The 19,693-nt window shown below is 44.4% G+C and overlaps 1 protein-coding gene across 1 annotated transcript; it reads left to right on the top strand.

The window, feature by feature from the left end:
• The first annotated feature begins 836 nt into the window (after nucleotides 1–836).
• B3GAT2 (beta-1,3-glucuronyltransferase 2) lies at nucleotides 837–19,672 on the top strand. The gene is made up of 4 exons (XM_066315014.1): nucleotides 837–1,391; nucleotides 12,434–12,578; nucleotides 19,020–19,168; nucleotides 19,248–19,672. Exons 1-4 carry the CDS (start codon nucleotides 852–854, stop codon nucleotides 19,332–19,334), a joined length of 921 nt encoding a protein of 306 aa, XP_066171111.1. The 5' UTR covers nucleotides 837–851; the 3' UTR covers nucleotides 19,335–19,672.
• Nucleotides 19,673–19,693: the final 21 nt, after the last annotated feature.

Genomic DNA, 19,693 nt, shown 5'->3' with positions numbered 1-19,693 from the left:
CGGGGAGATGCGGCGCAGGGAGCGCGGGCGGTGCGGGGCGGGAGGCGGCACCGAGGGGAGCTGCGGAAAACCGCCGCCTTATTTACAACTTCTTACTTCGGTAGGAAGAAAGCCCAAAACTCAAACCGAAGCAGAAATGAAGCGAGCGGCTCTCCGCGGCTCCGAGGGGTAAGTACTCGGGCACTGACCCGTCCGCCTACCCCAGCCCTGCCCATCGGCCGGCCGGGGCTGTCCCGGGGAAGGTGTCCCACCCACTGCCCGAAGTTGTCGCCCGTGACGGCGAGAAGCAGCACCCCGTCGCCACCCGAGTCCCGGTCCCCGCCGGCCGGAGCCCGGCGCCTGCCCCGAGGGCACGGAGCGCGGAGCTGCCCGAGCCGCCGCCCCCTCCCCGCGGCGCCCGGGGCCGACACCGGAGCGGGGCGGGGCGGCACCCCCGGCCCCCGCCCGCGGGGACCCTCCCTCCCGCCTCCCCGCCCGCCCTCCCCTCCCCGCCCCCGCGCACCGCCAGAGCCGCCCGGGGAAGCGGAGGAGAAGGAGCGGCTCCCCAGAGCCCCCCGCCGAGCCCCGGTCCGGCGATGCCGCGGGTGAAGCGGGAGGAGGAAGAGGAGGAGGAAGGGCGGCCGCTCGCGGAATAGAGGCTCGGCGGGAGCGGGGCAGGCGGCTGCCCCGCCGGGCTGCCGCAGGCACCGCGGGGCTCCCCGACCCGAGCCGCGGGAGGGAAGGAGCGCCCGGCGCCCGCCCCGGCCGCCGCCGCCCGGGCGCCCCGCGGGCAGCGCGCTGGGGCAGCCCCGCCGCGCCCGTCTATGGGGCGGCGCTGAGCGGCGGCGCGGCGGGAGGGCGCCGGGGGCAGCATGAAGTCCCTGCTCTTCAGCCGCTTCCTCCTGCTGCTGCCCTGGGTGCTCATCGTCATCATCGTGCTGGACATCGACAGCAGCCGGGCGCCGCTGCCCGCGCTGTCCCCCCGCGGCGGGGCCGAGGGCGGTAGCGGCGGGGCGCGGCCGCCCGCCCCGCGGCGGCGGCCCGAGGCCGCGCTGCCCACCATCTATGCCATCACGCCCACCTACAGCCGCCCGGTGCAGAAGGCCGAGCTCACCCGCCTGGCCAACACCTTCCGGCAGGTGTCGCGGCTCCACTGGATCCTGGTGGAGGACGCGGCGGCGCGCAGCGAGCTGGTGACCCGCTTCGTGGCGGGCGCCGGGCTGCCCTGCACGCACCTGCACGTCCCCACGCCGCGCCGCTACAAGCGCCCGGGGCTGCCCCGCGCCACCGAGCAGCGCAACGCCGGCCTGGCCTGGCTGCGGCAGCGGCACCAGCACCTGCCGCCCCCGCAGCCCGGGGTGCTCTTCTTCGCCGACGACGACAACACCTACAGCCTGGAGCTGTTCCAGGAGGTGCGTGCGGGACGGGGGGGCGCGCTCGGCCGCCATGCTCCGCCGCGTCCCCATCCCCGCTCCCCGCCTCCCCTCGGGCTCCCGCCGCTCCCCGTCCTCCGGCTCCCGTGCGGGGCTGTGCCCCATCCCCGCTTTGCGGCGTGCTCGGTGCCCCTTACCCAAAAACTCGGGGCATGGGGGAATCAAGCCCGCTCCCGGCCCGGAGACCTTGCAGCGCCCGTCCCTCACCCCGGGGCTGCCTCTGTGTGACCACCGCTCTCTTGATTTTAAGTTTCTTGTCTCTCCTCTCCATACTCCCCCAACTTTTTGCTGCTGTTTTCTCACTGCGAGGCAAGTTTAAGGTTTATGTAAGGGATCCCATGTTTTTGTTAAAATTGGGTTGAAAAGTGCTCTTTGGTTTGGTTTTTTGTCGGCTTCATCCCTCTCCCTGTAGGGCAAACTCGCATCAGGAGTCGCCATCCTTCACAGTTTTTTCCTTGGCGCTAATGAATTAAGCCAGAGCCGGCTTCTTCACGTGGAGTTGCCTTTTTGAAGCCTTTCCCTCTTAAAAGCAGCAAATTGCTTGTGTAACTACCGAACGCCCTTTCAGGAGTCTCTTTTGTGGAGGGATCTGTTTTTGTCTTCGTTGCCTCCCCTTGGTGAAGGGTTTTGTTTCATTCTGGTGGGAACTGGCAAGCGCTCGGGGCAGAGGGTATCCAGCTTTCTTTCTGGGTACTCCCTCGCAGGAAGGAGGGTGTTTAATACGTGGACATAAAACACGTAGAAGAAACATCATGTACATCTTCGTTGACAGCTAGGAGAGTAACCTTGGCAGGGAAATGAGGGAGGGAAACGGAAAAGAAAGTTGGCAGGGCAGGACTTGAGGCGTGCTGCGGTCTGTGTGATGTGCCGGTGGACAGAGTTGCAGCTCGGGGTGAACTCGCTGCCGCTGCCTGCCGAGCTGTGCTCGTCCTCGCGTGCTTTACAGTCAGTGAGCTTAAGTGAACGTGATACACAGAAACGTGAAGCACATCCAATTCCCTGGAGAAAGCTGGTTTCAAAACTCTTGGGTTCGTTTGTGTTTAGGTTCATAATGCACCCCTTTCCATTTCCAGTGCGTGGGCAGGTGCAGGGTCCCCATTCAGCAGAGATGCCCTACTTCTTTTGCCCTCTTGGTATTCAGCATTAAAGCTGCTAATTTAGGGACCTTTGCCTAGAGGCTAAACCTTTGTTGCAATTGATTTTTAAAAATCCTCATAGCTGTGCTCAGTGCATTATAATGCAGAGTAATTTCACATACCCATCTTTGATGTTATGGGAGTGCTCACGTGTATTTCTAGAAATAAGGCTAATTTGACTGAATCTTAGGGATTCTGTTAATTGAAACAGAAAATACACTTAGGCACAATGAGTAATGTGCCACAAAAAGATATTTGGAGACAAATACCTATTGTTTGTTAGGGTTGTTATGTTTTTGGTTGTTGAGTATCAACATTTAGGGACAAGCTGAAGAAGGGTATTGGCTGGTGTTTCTCTTGGGTGCTCCATAGCTATTGAAAAAGAAGTCTGGTCACAGTTATTCTTTTAAAATTTTTATCATCATTCTGTTGATCATATCATTGTTGATCATATTTCCACTACATTTTCTGTAGTGATCCTGTGGGGAATTTGTTGAACACATTTCGTGTGTTTTATGAAATACGTTTATCATATTTTATAAACGTATTTCATATATATTTAATATATATTTCATGTATTTAAGATTGCTGTGAATTATGAAACAGAAAAGTACAAATTGCCTCTCTAATTAGCTAGGAAATTGAGGAAAGTGGTGGGATAAAGCCGTCTGAAGAGTTAACCTTGAAAATTACAAACACAACAGGCAACCAGTGTTTCCTCTTGCTAACAAGAGTTGTAACCTCCAGCACCAGCCTCTGCAACCCCTCAGCTTCCCCTTCCCCTGCGTTCAGCGCTGGGAAAGAGCTGGTTGTTCTGAGCTTTGTGCTCACAGGCAGACACACATGCATGAATGAGTTTTCCTGAGAAATGGGGAGCTTGGAAAGCTCAGTTACAGGAGCAGAGAAGGAGCTTTTGCTTCAGTTGCTGCTGCAAGTTCCTGCGACTGTGTTTTGGGGTCACTAACGAGCTGTTGGCAGGGTCTCCGGTAGTAACACAAGGAATGCCTTGCCGACCTGGCAAAGTTAAGGGAAGTCCTTTGGCAGGCTTTGCCAACGGGATGCATCTTTATGTGTGGGAGGTTACATTTAGAGTGAGCCAGGAGCCTGACTTTTCAGTCGAGGCACTGCTAGAGAGTTGGTTGCTTTCTGACTCCGTGGAAGCAAATCTGTGTATTCATGGATTCTGGCTTGACAGCTCTGTGGTAAATCCTGATCTCTCCTTCAGGAATTGATTGATTTATGAGCATAAATTATACTTGTCTTCTCCAAGCATGAAGCGAACAGCTTCAGAATGCATTGTTTGCAGATGAAATCTGGTAGTAATTCCTTTTAGGAAAATGGTAACTATACCTGAGAGGAAGTTTTTTCAGTTTGTTGCCCTGCCAGGAACAATTCTGCAGACCAGCAGTTGCTTTCCCAAAGGAGGTCTGATAAACTGCAGTCTCCTCACTAGGAGGGAGTAGTTTAAATGCAGGAGAATGAGACAGGAGCTCTGAATTCTCATCCTAGCACCACACTGTGCTGGCTGTGTGACTTTCAGCGTGTCACTGACACAGGCACAGGGGTGTGGAGGCCCCACAGTGCCAGCAGTAGGTCTGTCCTCTTTGTAATGGCTTGCTGCTGAGTCAAAACTGATTTCAGTAGCAGCAGTGAGGCCTCAGGGAGATGGGAACCGAGGCTAGTTAGGACTGTAAAGCCAGCATGAGAGGAACGTTTGTGTTAGGGATGTGTTTTGCTCAGAGGTCAAACAGGCAAGGCTGCAGAGCAGAAGGCGAGCAAGGGAACTGCACAGTGTGCAGGATTGTGTTTAAGGCAGCTCTTACCTGTGGGTTTCCCTGCTGCCCTTAGTGGAGACGGAGCCTTTTGACAAAGCAAGATCAGCAAAGGCTTTACTGTGTGTTGTAGTGTATAAAGCATGAGGCCATGATCAAAAAGGAGCATACTTGGACGTGGAATGCCATGGGGTACTTCTGAGAGCTTTTGATGAAGAAATTCTAATCTCTGTCCAAAGTACTTCTGCCTGGTGCTTATAGGAATGAGTACTTTATATTTGATGTGGAGTGAGCTGGGCTCAGTAGACCTAGGCTAAGTGTGTTTCATGGAAATAAAAAAAAAAAAAAAAAAAACCAAACCAAAACAAACCCAGCCTACAGTAGTCTAGAAAATGTCACCTTCTATGGTGAATCTGGAACCACTGGGTGCTGTTTATAATTATCTTTTTTTCCCAAGACTTAAAATGGCATGTGGGTGGATAGGTCCATTTTTGACTGGTGAAACTATATCCTCAAAGTCAAATTGGGCAGGGTCTAAATAGTTTTAGTTGTCCATTCTAGAATAAGGTGGAGGGCCTGGTTTGCCTTTCTGCTGCTACAGCATTTGCTCAGTTTAGCTTTTTTTTTAGGAAAGGTTCACCTCCATGTAAAGGCTGCAGGGAAGGAACCAACCTGTTCAGTGACTGTGAAATTCTTTTGAGTCCTATAGGGGGCTGCAGCAATGATGAAGAAATATTTCCAGGAGTAGAGGTGTGGCTTTTGAGTTACTCCCAAGTCTTTCTGCTTGGGAGTGTAGTGGTGGTCAGGTGAAAAATCATGCTTTTACTTTAATGCCTGTGGTTCTGGCATATTGTATTTTGTCATTTATTATTTTGGGATCCAGATCTCAGAGATAATTTATGTATTTTCTGCTCAGGTATGGTCTGTTCATCTGAAGGTGTCCTTGTGTATGTCTCCATCAAAAACAAGTCTGCTTTCCAAAAATACCTGCTATGTTACAAGTCAGCCTGCATTCATAAAAAAGTCACTGAGAGGCCTGTAATTCCAACTATTATATTTAAGATGTTTTACAAATGTTTCTACATGACTCACCATAGCTTCTATTTTTTACCATAGGCTGTTCATTTTGGAGTGACTCTTACAGTTTCTGGTGCATTTGTGCTTCATCTTACTCCTGAATGCAAGTTATTGTAATATTGTGACTGATGCCTAGCAACTGCTGATTTCGTATTTTTAAACTTCCAGAGAAAAAAATCTTAGATAATACTGGCATTCCACCTTCACAGAGAGACTTTGACAGCAGGATTAACCTGAGCACTGGAAACTGAAGATAGACAGCTAAGTTCCACTTCCCTTAACTCTTCACAGAATTCCTGTGTTTCTATGTGTCAGGCATTTTTTCTGCTCTTTCCATAGTTTGAGTAGGTGGCCAAAGGCCATCACTTCTGTGGTCCGTGTTTGGATATGTATGTAAATTGTTGATTGTACAGGCTGCCCTGAAACCTTTGTAGGTGATGGGTGAGCAGCATGAGGAGTACAAGAAGAGGAGTAAAGGTCTTCTGTATCTGTCTGAAAGTGAGTTTGCTGCACTCAAAACCACCGAGTTTTAGAGATTCCTGTCTAGGTTATTTCTGCCACTTTTGCTTGTGTTTTGTTCAGACACCCGAACTGAGATATATGTGAAATTCAAATGCTCGTATCTAAAACCGTGTTCTCCCTCCCTGTCTCCCCCAGGCTTCTGGTCATCAATGTCCAGAATTTCACAGCAATGTTTGCGTGCAAGTGTGGCACATTCCATTGCCCTGTCTGAGTGCAAGAAGAGGATTTGCAGACTGGGTCTCCTAGAGAAATCCACACTCTAAGGTGTGATTTGGATACAGCTTTGCAGCATGGAATTCAGAGTAGTTCACAGCCATAATTGCCGTTTCTAAAGGGTAAAAAAACCCAAGCTAGACATTTAGTAGCTTAGCAGTGAGTGCTATTGCCCACTGAGCTGTGGACCAGAATCCAGTTTGCTGTAGCTGTTGCCTGCACAGGAGTGCCCTGAATATGATGGTAGAGTTGAAGCTGGAAAGGAGGTATGAGAGGACAGAACTCATCCTGCCCTCCGTCAGTTGAGGTAGTCTTTACAGGTAGCTCAAGATTCAGAGAGCCCCAAATTCCGACTGAAAGGATTTTTTTGTATCCCTGCCCTTCCCTATCGAAAGTATGTATGAAGGTGGCAGATATTCTAATGGCTTTTAACAGCCATTTCAGTAGCCTAAAAAAAGTATTCCTTGTTATTAAAAATAGAACAGAAATACTCACATGTCACATAGACTTCAGTTTTCCTGTGATCATCTTTGTAAAATATTTTGAGGGGAACTCAAAAAAAGCATTATAGAAGAGGTGAATATTTACTATTTATTCCAGCTTTGACTGGGGAAGGGTTAGTGTTCCTTCAATAACACATAACTATCCTATTCTTTATACACAGTATTAAGCTAACTTCTGTGTGTTTTTAATGGATCCATAAACAATCTTCATGCAGAAGATTTAAAAGTAGTATAAGTGAATATCTGTATTTGAAAACATGAAAATCTTTTGTCGAATCTCTTGGAGCTGGTTGGAAAAATCAGATTTTTTTATAATAGTCTTAAAAATAACATTCAGTAGTCTAGACAGAATTAAATATTAGCTGGCAGTCATTGGTTATTTTCTTCAGAATAAAAAGTGATCCAAATATGAGTTAGCAGTGCATTAAATACCTTTCTAGTATATAAATGATTTAGGAGTACATGACAGATTTTAAATGCACACTGACATTTTTCTTCCACAAAGACATGTTATACCTATGCTAAAGAGGCTGGATTAGAAAAGAATGCCAGAGAATGAAATAGCTTAAAAATGAGAGGAAACAGTGACCCAAAAAAAAAAAAAAAAAAAAAAAAAGGGGGCAGCTATTTCAAACAGATTTATGCTTGGTTACAAAATATCAAGTACTCTCTGTTTCAGCACTGGCAGCAGCAGCCTTACCTGTGAAACTGATGCTGTTACTGTGAAATTAATTACACACGGTCAGCAGCTCTTCAGAGGTACAGTGAACACAAGCCAGTAGAATGATAGGGAGAAGAACGAGACAAACCAGTAAACAGAAGGGCCCAGAAGTAAAATGAGTAGCAAATGTGTTGGAAGTTGTCCCAATCCACAGAAATTGGCTGCTAACTGCTTTAGTTAAATTTGGTACTGTTTTCTTCTGCAGGGAAACAATATTGACATTTTTGCCCAAGGATGCTGGTATAATTTAGAAACATTAATCATGGTACCTTATCTATAAAATGTTGCTGGAGAAAAGGGGGAATTAATCTGTGCTCCCTCTGCAATCTGTAGATTGTGTACAAATCAGCGGAGGGGGTTTAAAGAAGATGCTTGGAAAGAAAGCTTTCTAGCAGGGAGGATGGTGAAGCAGATCATCCGTGAGAACTGTAGAGGAGGCTACATCAATGAATGACAATTTTTTTGATTTGTTGATCCCTTCTACAAGTGTTCCCCTGGAGAATACCCTTCACAGTCAAATTTGCCAACAAGCTTGCCTTTTGAAGTTCCTAACCCCTAAGCATCCCAGTCCCTGAACGACAAATGCCACAGGCACAGGTTTTCAGTGCCTCATTGAAATGTTGGTAAGTGGGGGCAGGGGCTCTGTCCAAAGCCTCAGCAAACAGTAAAAGGCACAGCATCGCTGCTGAGCTGTCCGGCTGAGTCGAAGTGCTCTCACATTACCTTTTGTTGAAGCAGACTTTGGCTTTAAATGGCCTATGAGTAATGCAGAGAACTGTGTGAGAACTGACAGGGAACCTGGCCGTGCTTATGCTTTAACCCATAAAATATTGGCCTGAGGAAATGCTGTAGCGAAGGAGCTCAAGATCCTGTCTTTGGTAATAAATCAGAATTTTGCATAGAAATCTGCTGGAATATCACTGGGGTGGGCAGGGTTGTGGGGTAGGATGGTGAGCTTGGATGTGAACCTGTAGCCTGGCCAGGATTGACCACAAATCACACAGGGGTTGAAATAATGGGGAGAAAAAAAGCTTACAAGGTGTGGGAGCAGGTTTACCCTCACAGAGGGCTTTTAATCCCAAGCAGAAACACAATGACATCACGCTGCAAAAAACACCAGGATGGTTGTTCCAGTATGGAAGCTTTTTCACTGTAGGAAGTACAGCCATGTTTCCTTTTCTCTGTCATTTGCCTTCATTCCCCTTGGGCTTCTATATTTTGTTACTGGCTTGATATCTTCCCTCCCCATCAGTCCAGTGCATCCCATTAAGCTGCTTTTTTTGATTGACTAATGAGATGCTAAATTTAGCAATGCTTTTATCACTCTCTTTTATTGCTCAACTCCATTTCCTGCATTTCACTTGCCATTCTTCGGTGATTACTCTGCAGTTACTGTATTTACTGATGTATGCCCATCACCTCACTGGTATTTTTCCCTTAGATTGTTGCTCATCTCTCCTGCCATTTCCTTGCCCCCTCCTTCCCAGTTCTCCTCCCCTTCCTACTTCATTCAGGTTTGTTCTACCATCTTCCCCACTCAGTACATCACTTTCAAAAAGTAAATGGAGGACGAAAGCACTTCTTTCTACCTTAAGAGCTGTCCAAGCCAGGCAGGATGAATCCTGCCAGTGGGGTCCTACCTCTGCTCTTTAACTACAGAAGTCTAACTAGGACAGAGCAGATGCTTAACTTGAGAGAGTGAAGTGTAAGTAAGGTGAATATCATTCATGTAAGCTACCAGGACTTAAAATGCTGAGTGTTAACACAGCGTGTGCTACTGCTGTCATTACAATGACAGACAGAAGAGTCATTTAGGAAGCTGTTTGTAAGTCCTAGGATTTTTGGCAGTTGTTTAACCCACAGCACTAAAGCTATTCAGAATTAGCACATTTTTGAATCCCTTTTGTGTGTCCCGATGATTAGCAGCATAAAATTCCAGGTGCAAGCTGGCCTTTTAATCCAAATAATAGCTTTTTCCCCGTCCTACATAAATACAGCCTTCACATATCAGTATGTTAACTGCAGTAATGCTATTCTCAGAAGATTAAAAGAAATATTCCTACTTTCATCTGCCTAGCATATCCCAAGGCTGCGAGGTATTTCAGAATTAGCATAAATACTCGTCTAGATGTGCTCTTTCAGCTTTTACTTGAAGGAATTGCTGTATTCTTGACACCTGCTTATTTTGTTCTTCAAAAATGTAACCTGTGAGAATAAAGTCACCCAAGGACAAAAGTAGGAGCTCTGTAAGGGGTTACTTGCTTCTGATGTGTGGTGGCTTCACTGACATAACTCACAGACACTGAACCAAGATTATTAATTTAAAACTTCTTGGGTCATTTCATGCTGGTTTTATGAGGTCAGTGAGATACTTTTCATTGACAAGGTATTCCAACACACTGTGTATCGTAGACTATTAATGTAAATCCATCTGGTTCTGCCAGCATAGATGCTGAGGCCACGCAGTTCATTTTGCAGTACAGCTGCCCAAACTTCTACTGTGGACATAGGCAGGGCATGAGCGGACTGTGCTCTGGCTGCTCTCTTGCAGTCAGAGTGTGCCTGGCCTTGTCTTGTGGCATTTTGAGTTTAGGCACAGGATGGCCAAAGTACTGCAATTCTGAACACTAATAATTTGTCCAGGTATCCACACCCTCCAGGAGGCACCATGTCTGTTTATCCTGTGGTATTTACTGGTGTAGCACAGTTGGGTGAATTTAGCTTGATGCTGCTGTGTAGACATGCCCAACAGGATGTTTCCCTGTGTCCATGTCTGGTATGTTTGGATGTTAATATAAATATGCTGTTAGCAAAATAAGCAAAAGAGATGTGTCATTAAAACCAGAGCTAAAAATCTTCCTGAGAAGCTTTGGAGGATTTCCACATCCAAATAGTTAATTGCTAACTTCAACTTTCCAACCTCTCCCACTCCTCTGTGTAGGAAATGCAAACTTAAGCAGGGAGAACAGTTTCAGATAAATATGTTTATCAATAACCTTAGAAAGATTCATGACAGTCTCTCACTGGCAATTAACCAGGCAATGGCTTGGAGAGAATCCTTATCACAAGAATTCCCTATATTGCCAGCTGAATACATACCCTGCTCTTACGCTATGGGCTGCTGCTACTGAGTGAGATGTTCTAGCTTGGTGCAATAGTCATTAAGGTGGAAGAGAGGAATTTTTGATAAACAAATCTGAAGAGACACAAATAATTGGAGGGAGAGATGGTGCATGTCTCTGTGCCTACATTTTTTGTGGATTTTTAAATATGTATTTTATACTTTATATGAAGGTTCTAAGAATCTGCTAATGTTTCTAGCTTAGAAATGTGAACCATGCTAACGTGATGTCTTTGTTTTTTTCTAGTGCAGCTCCTGTGAGTCTTGATGATATGCATGATAAATCTTTCACCTTGGCAGAGAGAGAAGGAAGTGTTTAATATTTAACCAAGGTTGTCTTTTACTTCAGCATCCATCAATAGGGGACTGCAGTTACAAATATGTAAAACTGTGTTTGTTTTTGCTGAGAGGAGTGCTTGGAAGGAAAAAGGGATAACCTTTCCCCAAGGAATAACTTTCAATTACAACAGAAGACGAGACTGTTTTTAGAATAGATCAAATTAAGCCCACATTACACTGAACTAGTGTAATACTTGTTTAAATAGAACCATATTTAAAGCACAGTAGTTAAATCAGTGGCTTTTGAACCAATGTGGCTAAGCTTTGCAAGTCGCTGTGTTGGTGCACTGGCTTGCTCAAGTTCTCACACTCTCCCATGGGGAGCAGTGTGTCAAGGTTTATGTCATATTATCTCCTGTTTACTGAAGAAAATGGAGCACTGAACCAGTTATCTGAAGTCACTAAGTAAGACTCAGTCTTTATGGTTACAAAAGACCTCCAAGATCTAGTCCAGCCTTTGCCTGAACACCACATCAATTAAACCAGACCACTAAGTGCCATATCCAGTTCACTGAACTCTTCCAGGGATGGTCACTTTATCACTTCTCTGGGTAGCCCACTCCGATACCCGACAACGCTTTCAGTGAAGAATCTTTTCCTGATGCCAACCTGAACCTTCTCTGGCACAGCCTGAGGCTGTTTCCTAATGTTTCCTGGGAGAAGAGGCTGACCCCGTTTGGCTCCACCCTGCTTTCAGACACTTGTAGAGTGATAAGGTCGCCCTGACCCTGCTTTCCTCCAGGTTAAACACCTCCAGCTCCCTCAGCTGCTCCTTATATGTCTCACTTTCTAGACTCTTCCCCAGTTTTGCTGCCCTTTTCTGGACATGCCCCAGCATCCCCCTGCCCTTCTTTAAGTGACTTGCTGTGATGCACACTTCTTGCTGCAGCCATTTTTTCATACCTATGGCTCCTTCTATGCTAGATAAGGATCACATTTCCAGTTTTGCATTTAGTTAATTTACACCACTGGGAAAAACTGCTGCTGGTGATAATAAGCATTCTTCTTGGCCTGCTTTTTGCCCTTAGAAATTTAGCAGAGCTTTTAAAGGGAAAAAAACAGAAGTTAAAAAGACTTAGCCCTAGCAATCTTTTTCCATGAATCCTTAATAGATCTGAGCTGCATCTCAGGTCTGCTGCAGCAGAAGGAAAGAGTTGTGTGTCATAATTTCCTCTATTCAATGCATTTTTAACAAGTCTCAAACTAATTGTACTCATCCTAGTGAAGTGTGTATTAATCATTATTATAATATTTTCTCTCACTGTGTTTCTACAGTATCCCAGCAATCTGTAGATATCAGCCCACTGCCAGAACGCTGTAGTCTTGCGGATAAAAAAGATCTGCTACGCCTTCAAAACCCCAAACAAACAAGAACAAACCCCCCTGTATTTTCAGCTTTAAAACAAACCTCTTGGTATAAAAGATACTATGAAAAGGGTATTCGAAGTAGAATTGAGATGCCTACGGACTAAAGCGCTGGAGATTTCACAGAAAATGAGCGGGCACATGCAGCTCTTGGGCTGCACTGTGTAAGCTCGGACAGCCTTTGGATTGCTGGTCTGGGTGATTGCTGTGGGCTCCAGGAGCGCTCGGTGACGCTGTGCCCGCCTCTTGCAGATGCGGACGACGCGCAAGGTGTCGGTGTGGCCCGTGGGGCTGGTGGGAGGCCGGCGGTACGAGCGCCCCGTGGTGGAGAACGGCAAAGTCGTCGGCTGGTACACGGGCTGGAGAGCTGACAGGCCCTTTGCTATTGACATGGCAGGTGAGCAGCACTGGGCATACCTGAATGTTTGCATTTCTCAATTTAAGCAGCTGCTTTAACTTCTGAAGTGCGAACACTGCAGCCCTTTGGCACTAACTATCCTGGAAGTCTAAGCTTGTACATCTTGTCTAATTAATTTGCTGCTTGGTGGTATCTGAACTTACTATAATTTTTTATTTTTATGTGGCAACTTGGCTTTTATGTTGTATGAATTGTCTGTCTGAAACAAGTTAATTGTAAATTAATTCATCCAAGCAATTCTTGCAAGGAGTCCCTGCCTGTCATTTTGTCATCAATCTAAACCAGGCACTACAAATACAGACCTTCTTAGACCTCAGGTTGTAAAATGCTACTTGATCATGAAATTATTCATGTTGCACTGCTTATTCGGAATGACAGTGATAACTGTAGATGGATATAGTTTGAAACACTGGGCTTAGGGGAAAAATCACTGACAGCTGTCGCCTGGTAGATGAAGGCAGAAAAGCTTCAAAATGGATCCAGTCAATCTCCTGCAGTGAAGTTTGCACACCACACAGCTCTGCCTTGCTGACAGTCCATGCTTAGACAATCTTTTGTATACATTCATGACTGCCACATGAATCACTGCGGTGCACAGGTCCAGTTTCTGATACAGCAGAAGCTGTTTCCCTGCAAATGATATGGTATTTGCACTTAGACATCTTCTGTACTTGGGAGGGAGGAGCAGAAGTAGGGATACAAGGGCAAGAATGGGGTAGAAAAAGCCACTTTTAAAAAATTCTGATTACCCCTATGTTTTGAGAGAGGGAAAAGGACAGTGTACAGTCCTTTCTCATCACAATAGAGTACTGTTATATTAACTGAAATTATTGATAAAAATCTGTACAGTATTTACAGTCCAACTGGTTAAAAAGAGTAGATAAAGGAGGACGAATGGTTGTTGTCACCTCTAAGACAAAAAGGTTATCAGGTGAATTTTTCTGCATTGTAGAAGCATTTCAATTCAGTAGTACGACCTGGCATAACAATAAGCATTTAGGTGTTCACATAAAGGCATTCCTCAGGGGTGAAGCAGGTATTCAATGCCCAAAACCACGCAGTGTGTCGAGGACTGCAGCTGTGCAGTTTAGCACTCCCTGTGGATTTACAGATACATATTGATACTGTACTCTAGAAGGGATTACTGATGGTATTATAAAGGTGAGAGCATGGTTCATAATTCATTAGCTGGAGGCAGAATGCCATTACACAACATTGGCCAAGGGACTCTAACCCAGACATGAAGATATACTTGGAAAGTTCTTAAGTTGTTTACCTTGCACATGCTGGCTCAATCACTGGCATGAGAGAAAAGCAGCTCCATTAGGAGCATTACCTGCTTGTGCTTTGACCAAAGTCATGTAAGGGGGGGGGGGGGGGGGGGTCACAGAGACAAGAAAACGTGCAAAACTTTTAGAGTACAGGAAGTTATTGCATGACCACAAAAAAAGAGTTACTACTTTGTGAGAGAACTTCTGTTAGTCTTCAAAAAATACTGAAGACATTGAATTTCATTTTTAATTTCAGCAAGGAGAGAAATGGATGCAGTGTAGACTGCTAAAAAAAAATTATGTGAAATTTGCATCTTCATTCCCCTCAGGAATACAGTGGCAAGGCACAAACAGAACAGAATTGCAAATCCAGACGTCCACAGGCATCTGAGCAGGTGCAGGCTACAGGATGCATGTCAGCATGGAGTTTCCTACCCTTGCCCTTCTCTCCTGACTTCCCAACACACCTCCAGGGACTTGCTACCAAACCTAAGTCCATGCTGTGGTCCATTGCTGGCATTTTTCCATACACAAGCAACTTAGGTTATATTGAATGCTGCACATAAGGAAGATCAAGGATCTCTTTTAACAATATTGCCGTGCAAACAGTGTAGGTGCATACAGTAATACTGATACAGAGACGTATCAGCTGTCTACAGTTAATGTTCTCTGCTCATGTCCCAGTGCACTGGTTAAGGAGGCTCCCTTTAGTTCAGTGAATGATCTTTCACAGTGATTTTCACAAGAATTTGATCACGATGCTGGGTATGAACAGAGTGATGGCTTAAAAGGTCTGGGATCACTGATTTAACTTGTGGCTGTTCAGAGGAAGCACATCCTTGACTTTAACCACATAAGCTCCATATTCTAGACAGCAAAATACAAGATACTGCCAGTGGAGACAGGTCCTGCTGATTTCAGTGGGCTCAGCTCAAAGACCCTAGCTGGCCAACCTCCCCAGATTCTTTGAAACACACTTGCACATGGCAATCACATTCATTAAACACTGGTTGTTTATTCTGAGAAATTTGTGGCTGACATTGCTATTCTCCAATGCTGAAATGGATTCAGAAAGCAGAGTAGCCATTTCCTGTCTTGCTTCTTGCCTGGCAACCAACACACCATACAAATTAGTTCAGGTATTTCCAAAGTTCTGCTTCAGTTTTAACTCAAGAGTTGTTCTAGAGTTTGACACAGACTTACTGTCAGGGAAGAAAAGTGAGAGAGAAGGTGGAAAGCAAAATGTGACACTCATTCTTAGGTAGGCACAGACTTATTTAGTATGGATCTGATTTGAAGTCTTCTATATTAAATGTTGTTTTACTTCTGGCCTGTTCCTAGTACCAGAATTTTCCATCACTTTAGAAAAAAGTTAGATTGTAATTCTCCCCATGTTGTTGAAGAAGGCAGATGCTTGCTTTGCATTAGCATTCCAGGAGCTACTTCAGTCACAGAGATTAATAGGTGACTGTAAATCAATGGGCAGCAGACTTTGGACTTGGGGTCCAGAGCTCATGCACTGTGCCCCAGGCACCTCTGCTAGGGCCTCAACCACCTTTTTATATTACATTTTTTTAGAATTTTGCTATAGTCATGAGATCTTCAGTACATCTCATCTTTCTTAGGGTTCCCTGAGCAAAATGCCAGTCTATTCACAACACTGAAAAACATGGCATATTTTGACTGAATCTGGAAGAGCCACTGCTGCCAGTCACATACAAAAAAAAAGTTTCAAGTGGCTATGGCAGCCAGCACTGAAAACCCAAACCAAAATAAAACACCAATCTCCCCTCCCATCCAAGGATAAATACTATTTTAAACACTGAGTTTATAATCAAGTGCCTCTTTCCTGGTGAATTAATGTCAACAGATGCCTTTGTTCCTAACTACAAAACCTCCTGGTTAGACATCTCTGCCTTATTGCAACCCAAAAAGTACACCACAGGGAGAACACAGCTTGAAAGCCACAGAGGCCAAGCCAAAGGTGGAACCTTGATCTATGGGGAAACCAGCACATCTGTTTGAACATCTGCACTGAGCATTAGCAGTTATACACTCCAGAAGTGATAAACACTCAAGTTTCCAGCTTTCCTTCAAACAGCATCCAGGAAGCAATTGCATTAACCATAGCAAAATCTTTAAACCCTGGCTTAGGTTTAACTGGATGAAGAAAAATAGTTCTGCCTTTTAACAGAAGCCATGGATCTAACACAAGGTGTGAATTAACAGAAACAGCTTTCATTGAAAGAAGAACAGATGTAATATCTGTATATCTCCCAGGTATCTTGTCCTCCCACAAATTAATTCCTATCTAGGTGGCTCTTCAGCCAATTAGATTTAATTTACAACCTTGCATTAAACACCAAAAAACCTCCGAAACACCTCTTCACACTCCAGCTATGAAATTGTCTTGGGGCATTTCATGTGATGTTAAGCCCAGTGTGACCTTGTAGGAATAATGACTAAGTAAAATAACTGTATGCATGTAAGCACTGTTCAGTTATGCTACACTGGAGACAGTAATCCCAGATAAATCCCTGTTTAGTGATAGAATTCAAAACAACACTGTCTTTTTATCTATTAGCACAGGATCAACTGAGAGAAATAATTATTGCCAGTCTGGTCAAAACCTGAGCTATTTCTGACTCCAAAATTATACATCTGATAGTCAACTTAAAGTTGTCACTAGAAAGTGGTTTTCTTTCAAGTCCATTTAACAAAATGTCACACATGTGAAAATAAAGCTGTTATAAAGCAGAGCTGAAGAACTAGAGAGCCAGGAGATAAGTCTCCTTGAATTATTTTATCTCTTTAAGTTGCTGCTTTATTGGATTATTTTAACAAAGTCTGCATGGACCCTGACTGAGGAAACAAACCTCAGGCCAGTCACTGCACAGTAGTCTATGTCCTTGCCACCTGCAAGACTCAGTTTATAATTTAACTTTTACTCAATGCCTGAGCTTTGACAGCACCCTCAAATGACAATTTGCAATAGCATGGCAGCAAGGGCACTTGTCCCATGCAGGAACGACAGCCCACTTGAACATCTGTACGTAGGAAAAATCCACCCTCAGAGCTCAATGCAGTTATCTCACCAGAGTGAGAAAGCCTTGCAGCAAGAGAAATTATGATAAATTAATGTTTGGATAAGTACAGTCTGTGGGTCCAGGAAGCCACACTGACACTGCAAAGATAAACAGCAGAAAATCTGCATCTCCTGCTAAGAATGGGATTCTTGCTGTGCACCAAAATCTAGGACACTGATTTTGGTGTTTACTTAATTTTCTTCTTTATGCATGGGCAGCTTTATTCTTAAATATGTTCAAAAAGAAAGAGCAGCTCACACAGCTGATCAGAGTTCCAAAAATGTCTTCCCATGAAAAAGAACTTTTTTTTTTTTTTTTTTTTGTGCTCACAATTATTAATGCCCAGTTGCATCCAAAATTTACAGTTTGTTTTATTTGGGGAAAAAAGGCCAACAAAACCTAACCAAAACCACTTAACTGAAGCAGACCATTTTGTTCATCAGTACTAGGTCTCCAGCCCCCCTTCAAGGTGCAGCAAGCTGGCTGTACATACTGTCTGTAGCTGAGGGAGTTTGAACTCTCACCCTCAGCTCTTCCCAAATGATTGCACTTGCCTACCAAGAGCACTGGGATAGAGCCCACCTTGTGCTCCATCATGGCCAGGCTACAAGCAGTGAGAAGTAAGACTGCACTGCAGGGTGTGGGTAAGTCCTGTCCATGCAGACACCTATTCTCTACCTCAGGCAGGACAGGATGTATAAAGCTACATAAAAGATATAATGTATAAATGCTTTCTGTGTCCATCAGTGAACTGAGACCTCAGTTTACATCCAACCCATAGTCTTCATCAGGGTCCAAATCCTGACTGAAAACAAAACAAACTTTCTGGTGTCTTCCTTTGCTTTCCAACAAGCAAGAGCATGATAAAATGGTTTCAGCGTGCCTTTTTTCACATGTGATGTAGTAATTAATTCCTTATATTTTCCGCTTCAAAAGGCTCCTGTAAAAGTCACAGATACTTTCAAGGAAAACATAGTAACAAGACATTTCTACTAAAAAAAGGGGTCAGAACTACATTAAATTCTAGAAAGTTATGGTCAATTTTAAACTGATAAAATTTTAATAGTGGCATTAGAATTAAATGTTCTTGGAGTTTTCCAGAACTGATGTCAAAGCTGTTACTACTTGTGTCATAAAAGGACATCTGGAACCACTCTGAACTGATGAAGAAAGGACTTCTTTGGTAGGCTTGGCAATCAGACAAAAGGAGTTAGTTACAAATGTAATTTTTCTTTACAAGTCTATCAGTGGAGTTTTTGAGTCATAGTTAAAGAAGCATACATATGACTGAGCACTGCTGAGGGAAAACGGGCGAGTTCTATAAATAGAGATTCATGGGAGCTCCTTCAGAGAAGGTGAGTTTGTTCAAACCAGCAATTTCTCAAGTTTGCAGTCTCCTTTCAAGGAACCTGATGCATGTTAGTAGAGGAAAGAATTGCAGAGAGGTGTGTACACTTAATAAATCCGTTGAGCCGTGCTGTGCCAGGCTCAGACCAATGGAGACTGCCTGGCAGACCACTGGTGCTAAAAGTCATTCCCATGACAGAGCATTAGTATGATTTGTCTTTCCTCAACAAGGATGTTAAAAATCTACAGGCTAAAGCTATCTAAATATCACAGTTGTAACATATTTTAACCTTTTTTCCCAACCTTCACCTTGAAGTGTGGAACGGTTTGTACAGTATAAATTTCATACATTTTATTTTACTTATAACTGAGTTTTATTTCTTAATTAAAAGTAGAAAGGAAGACTAACCCAAGATTTTAGCAATTTACCTGACTTTTCAGGCAAGAAAGCATATATTACCTACATGATGGGAAATAGATTAAATGCATTGAAAATATGGCGCAATTAAAACAATCTGATTGTATCTTAAGGGCAAAACAAAACAAAACAATACAATGTAGGATGTACAAAGCTACCAAATACTGTCTACCCACCTAATCAAATGTACACATTTTAAAAAAGAACATGGGAGATTTCTAGGCATAAGTATAACTGCACAAAAATATAAGGCTTAAAGGTTTTTCTCAACCCTTTTCCCTTTCTCTCTCTCCCCAAGGATTTGCTGTGAGTCTTCAAGTGATCCTGTCGCATCCCAAAGCCGTATTCAAGCGTCGTGGTTCTCAACCAGGAATGCAAGAATCTGATTTTCTGAAACAGATAACAACAGTGGAGGAACTGGAGCCTAAAGCAAACAACTGCACAAAGGTACCGACTGCCACACTTTGTGAAAAGCTCTTGTGTCATCCCTGTAGATGACTTTACTGACACACAGGGTATTTTCCAGGTTCTTGTATGGCACACCCGAACAGAGAAAGTGAATCTAGCTAACGAGCCAAAGTACCACCTGGACACAGTCAATATCGAGGTATGACCTGGGGGGACAGTCCCACAGCAAGAGCAGGACAACAGATGCAGCAGCGTGTGTTCCAGTTCGGACAGCTAAAATCATCTGCTTCTGCCTGAGACCTGACGGACTTCTGTGGAAACAAAAGGAAGCTTTCAGAGACTCTAATAAGCAAATCAAGTGGGTGTGCTTTGTTCTAACTTGTCTGCATGCATTTCTGAACTCTCAGCTTAATAAACTGACACTTACCTTTGTTTTAATGCTGTTTCCACATAGAGAAACATGGCTGCAATGGAGTATTTTCAAAATCATTATTTATGTATATACTTTTTGTATTTATCCAGCTTAATGGTGTAATTATAAACTGATTTTAACTCACAAACTGT

The sequence above is a fragment of the Sylvia atricapilla genome, chromosome 3 (assembly GCF_009819655.1).
Source record: "Sylvia atricapilla isolate bSylAtr1 chromosome 3, bSylAtr1.pri, whole genome shotgun sequence".
In the NCBI taxonomy this organism is placed as follows: Eukaryota; Metazoa; Chordata; class Aves; order Passeriformes; family Sylviidae; genus Sylvia; species Sylvia atricapilla.
The sequence above is the reverse complement of the archived record's forward strand: the minus strand, read 5'-3'. Positions and strand labels throughout refer to the sequence as shown.

Coding starts and splice junctions, on each gene's coding strand:
- B3GAT2 (XM_066315014.1), top strand. CDS start 852: ATGAAGTCCCTGCTCTTCAGCCGCTTCCTCCTGCTGCTGCCCTGGGTG. Junction 1,392..12,433: donor GCCTGGAGCTGTTCCAGGAG/GTGCGTGCGGGA, acceptor CGCCTCTTGCAG/ATGCGGACGACGCGCAAGGT. Junction 12,579..19,019: donor CTTTGCTATTGACATGGCAG/GTGAGCAGCACT, acceptor TCTCTCCCCAAG/GATTTGCTGTGAGTCTTCAA.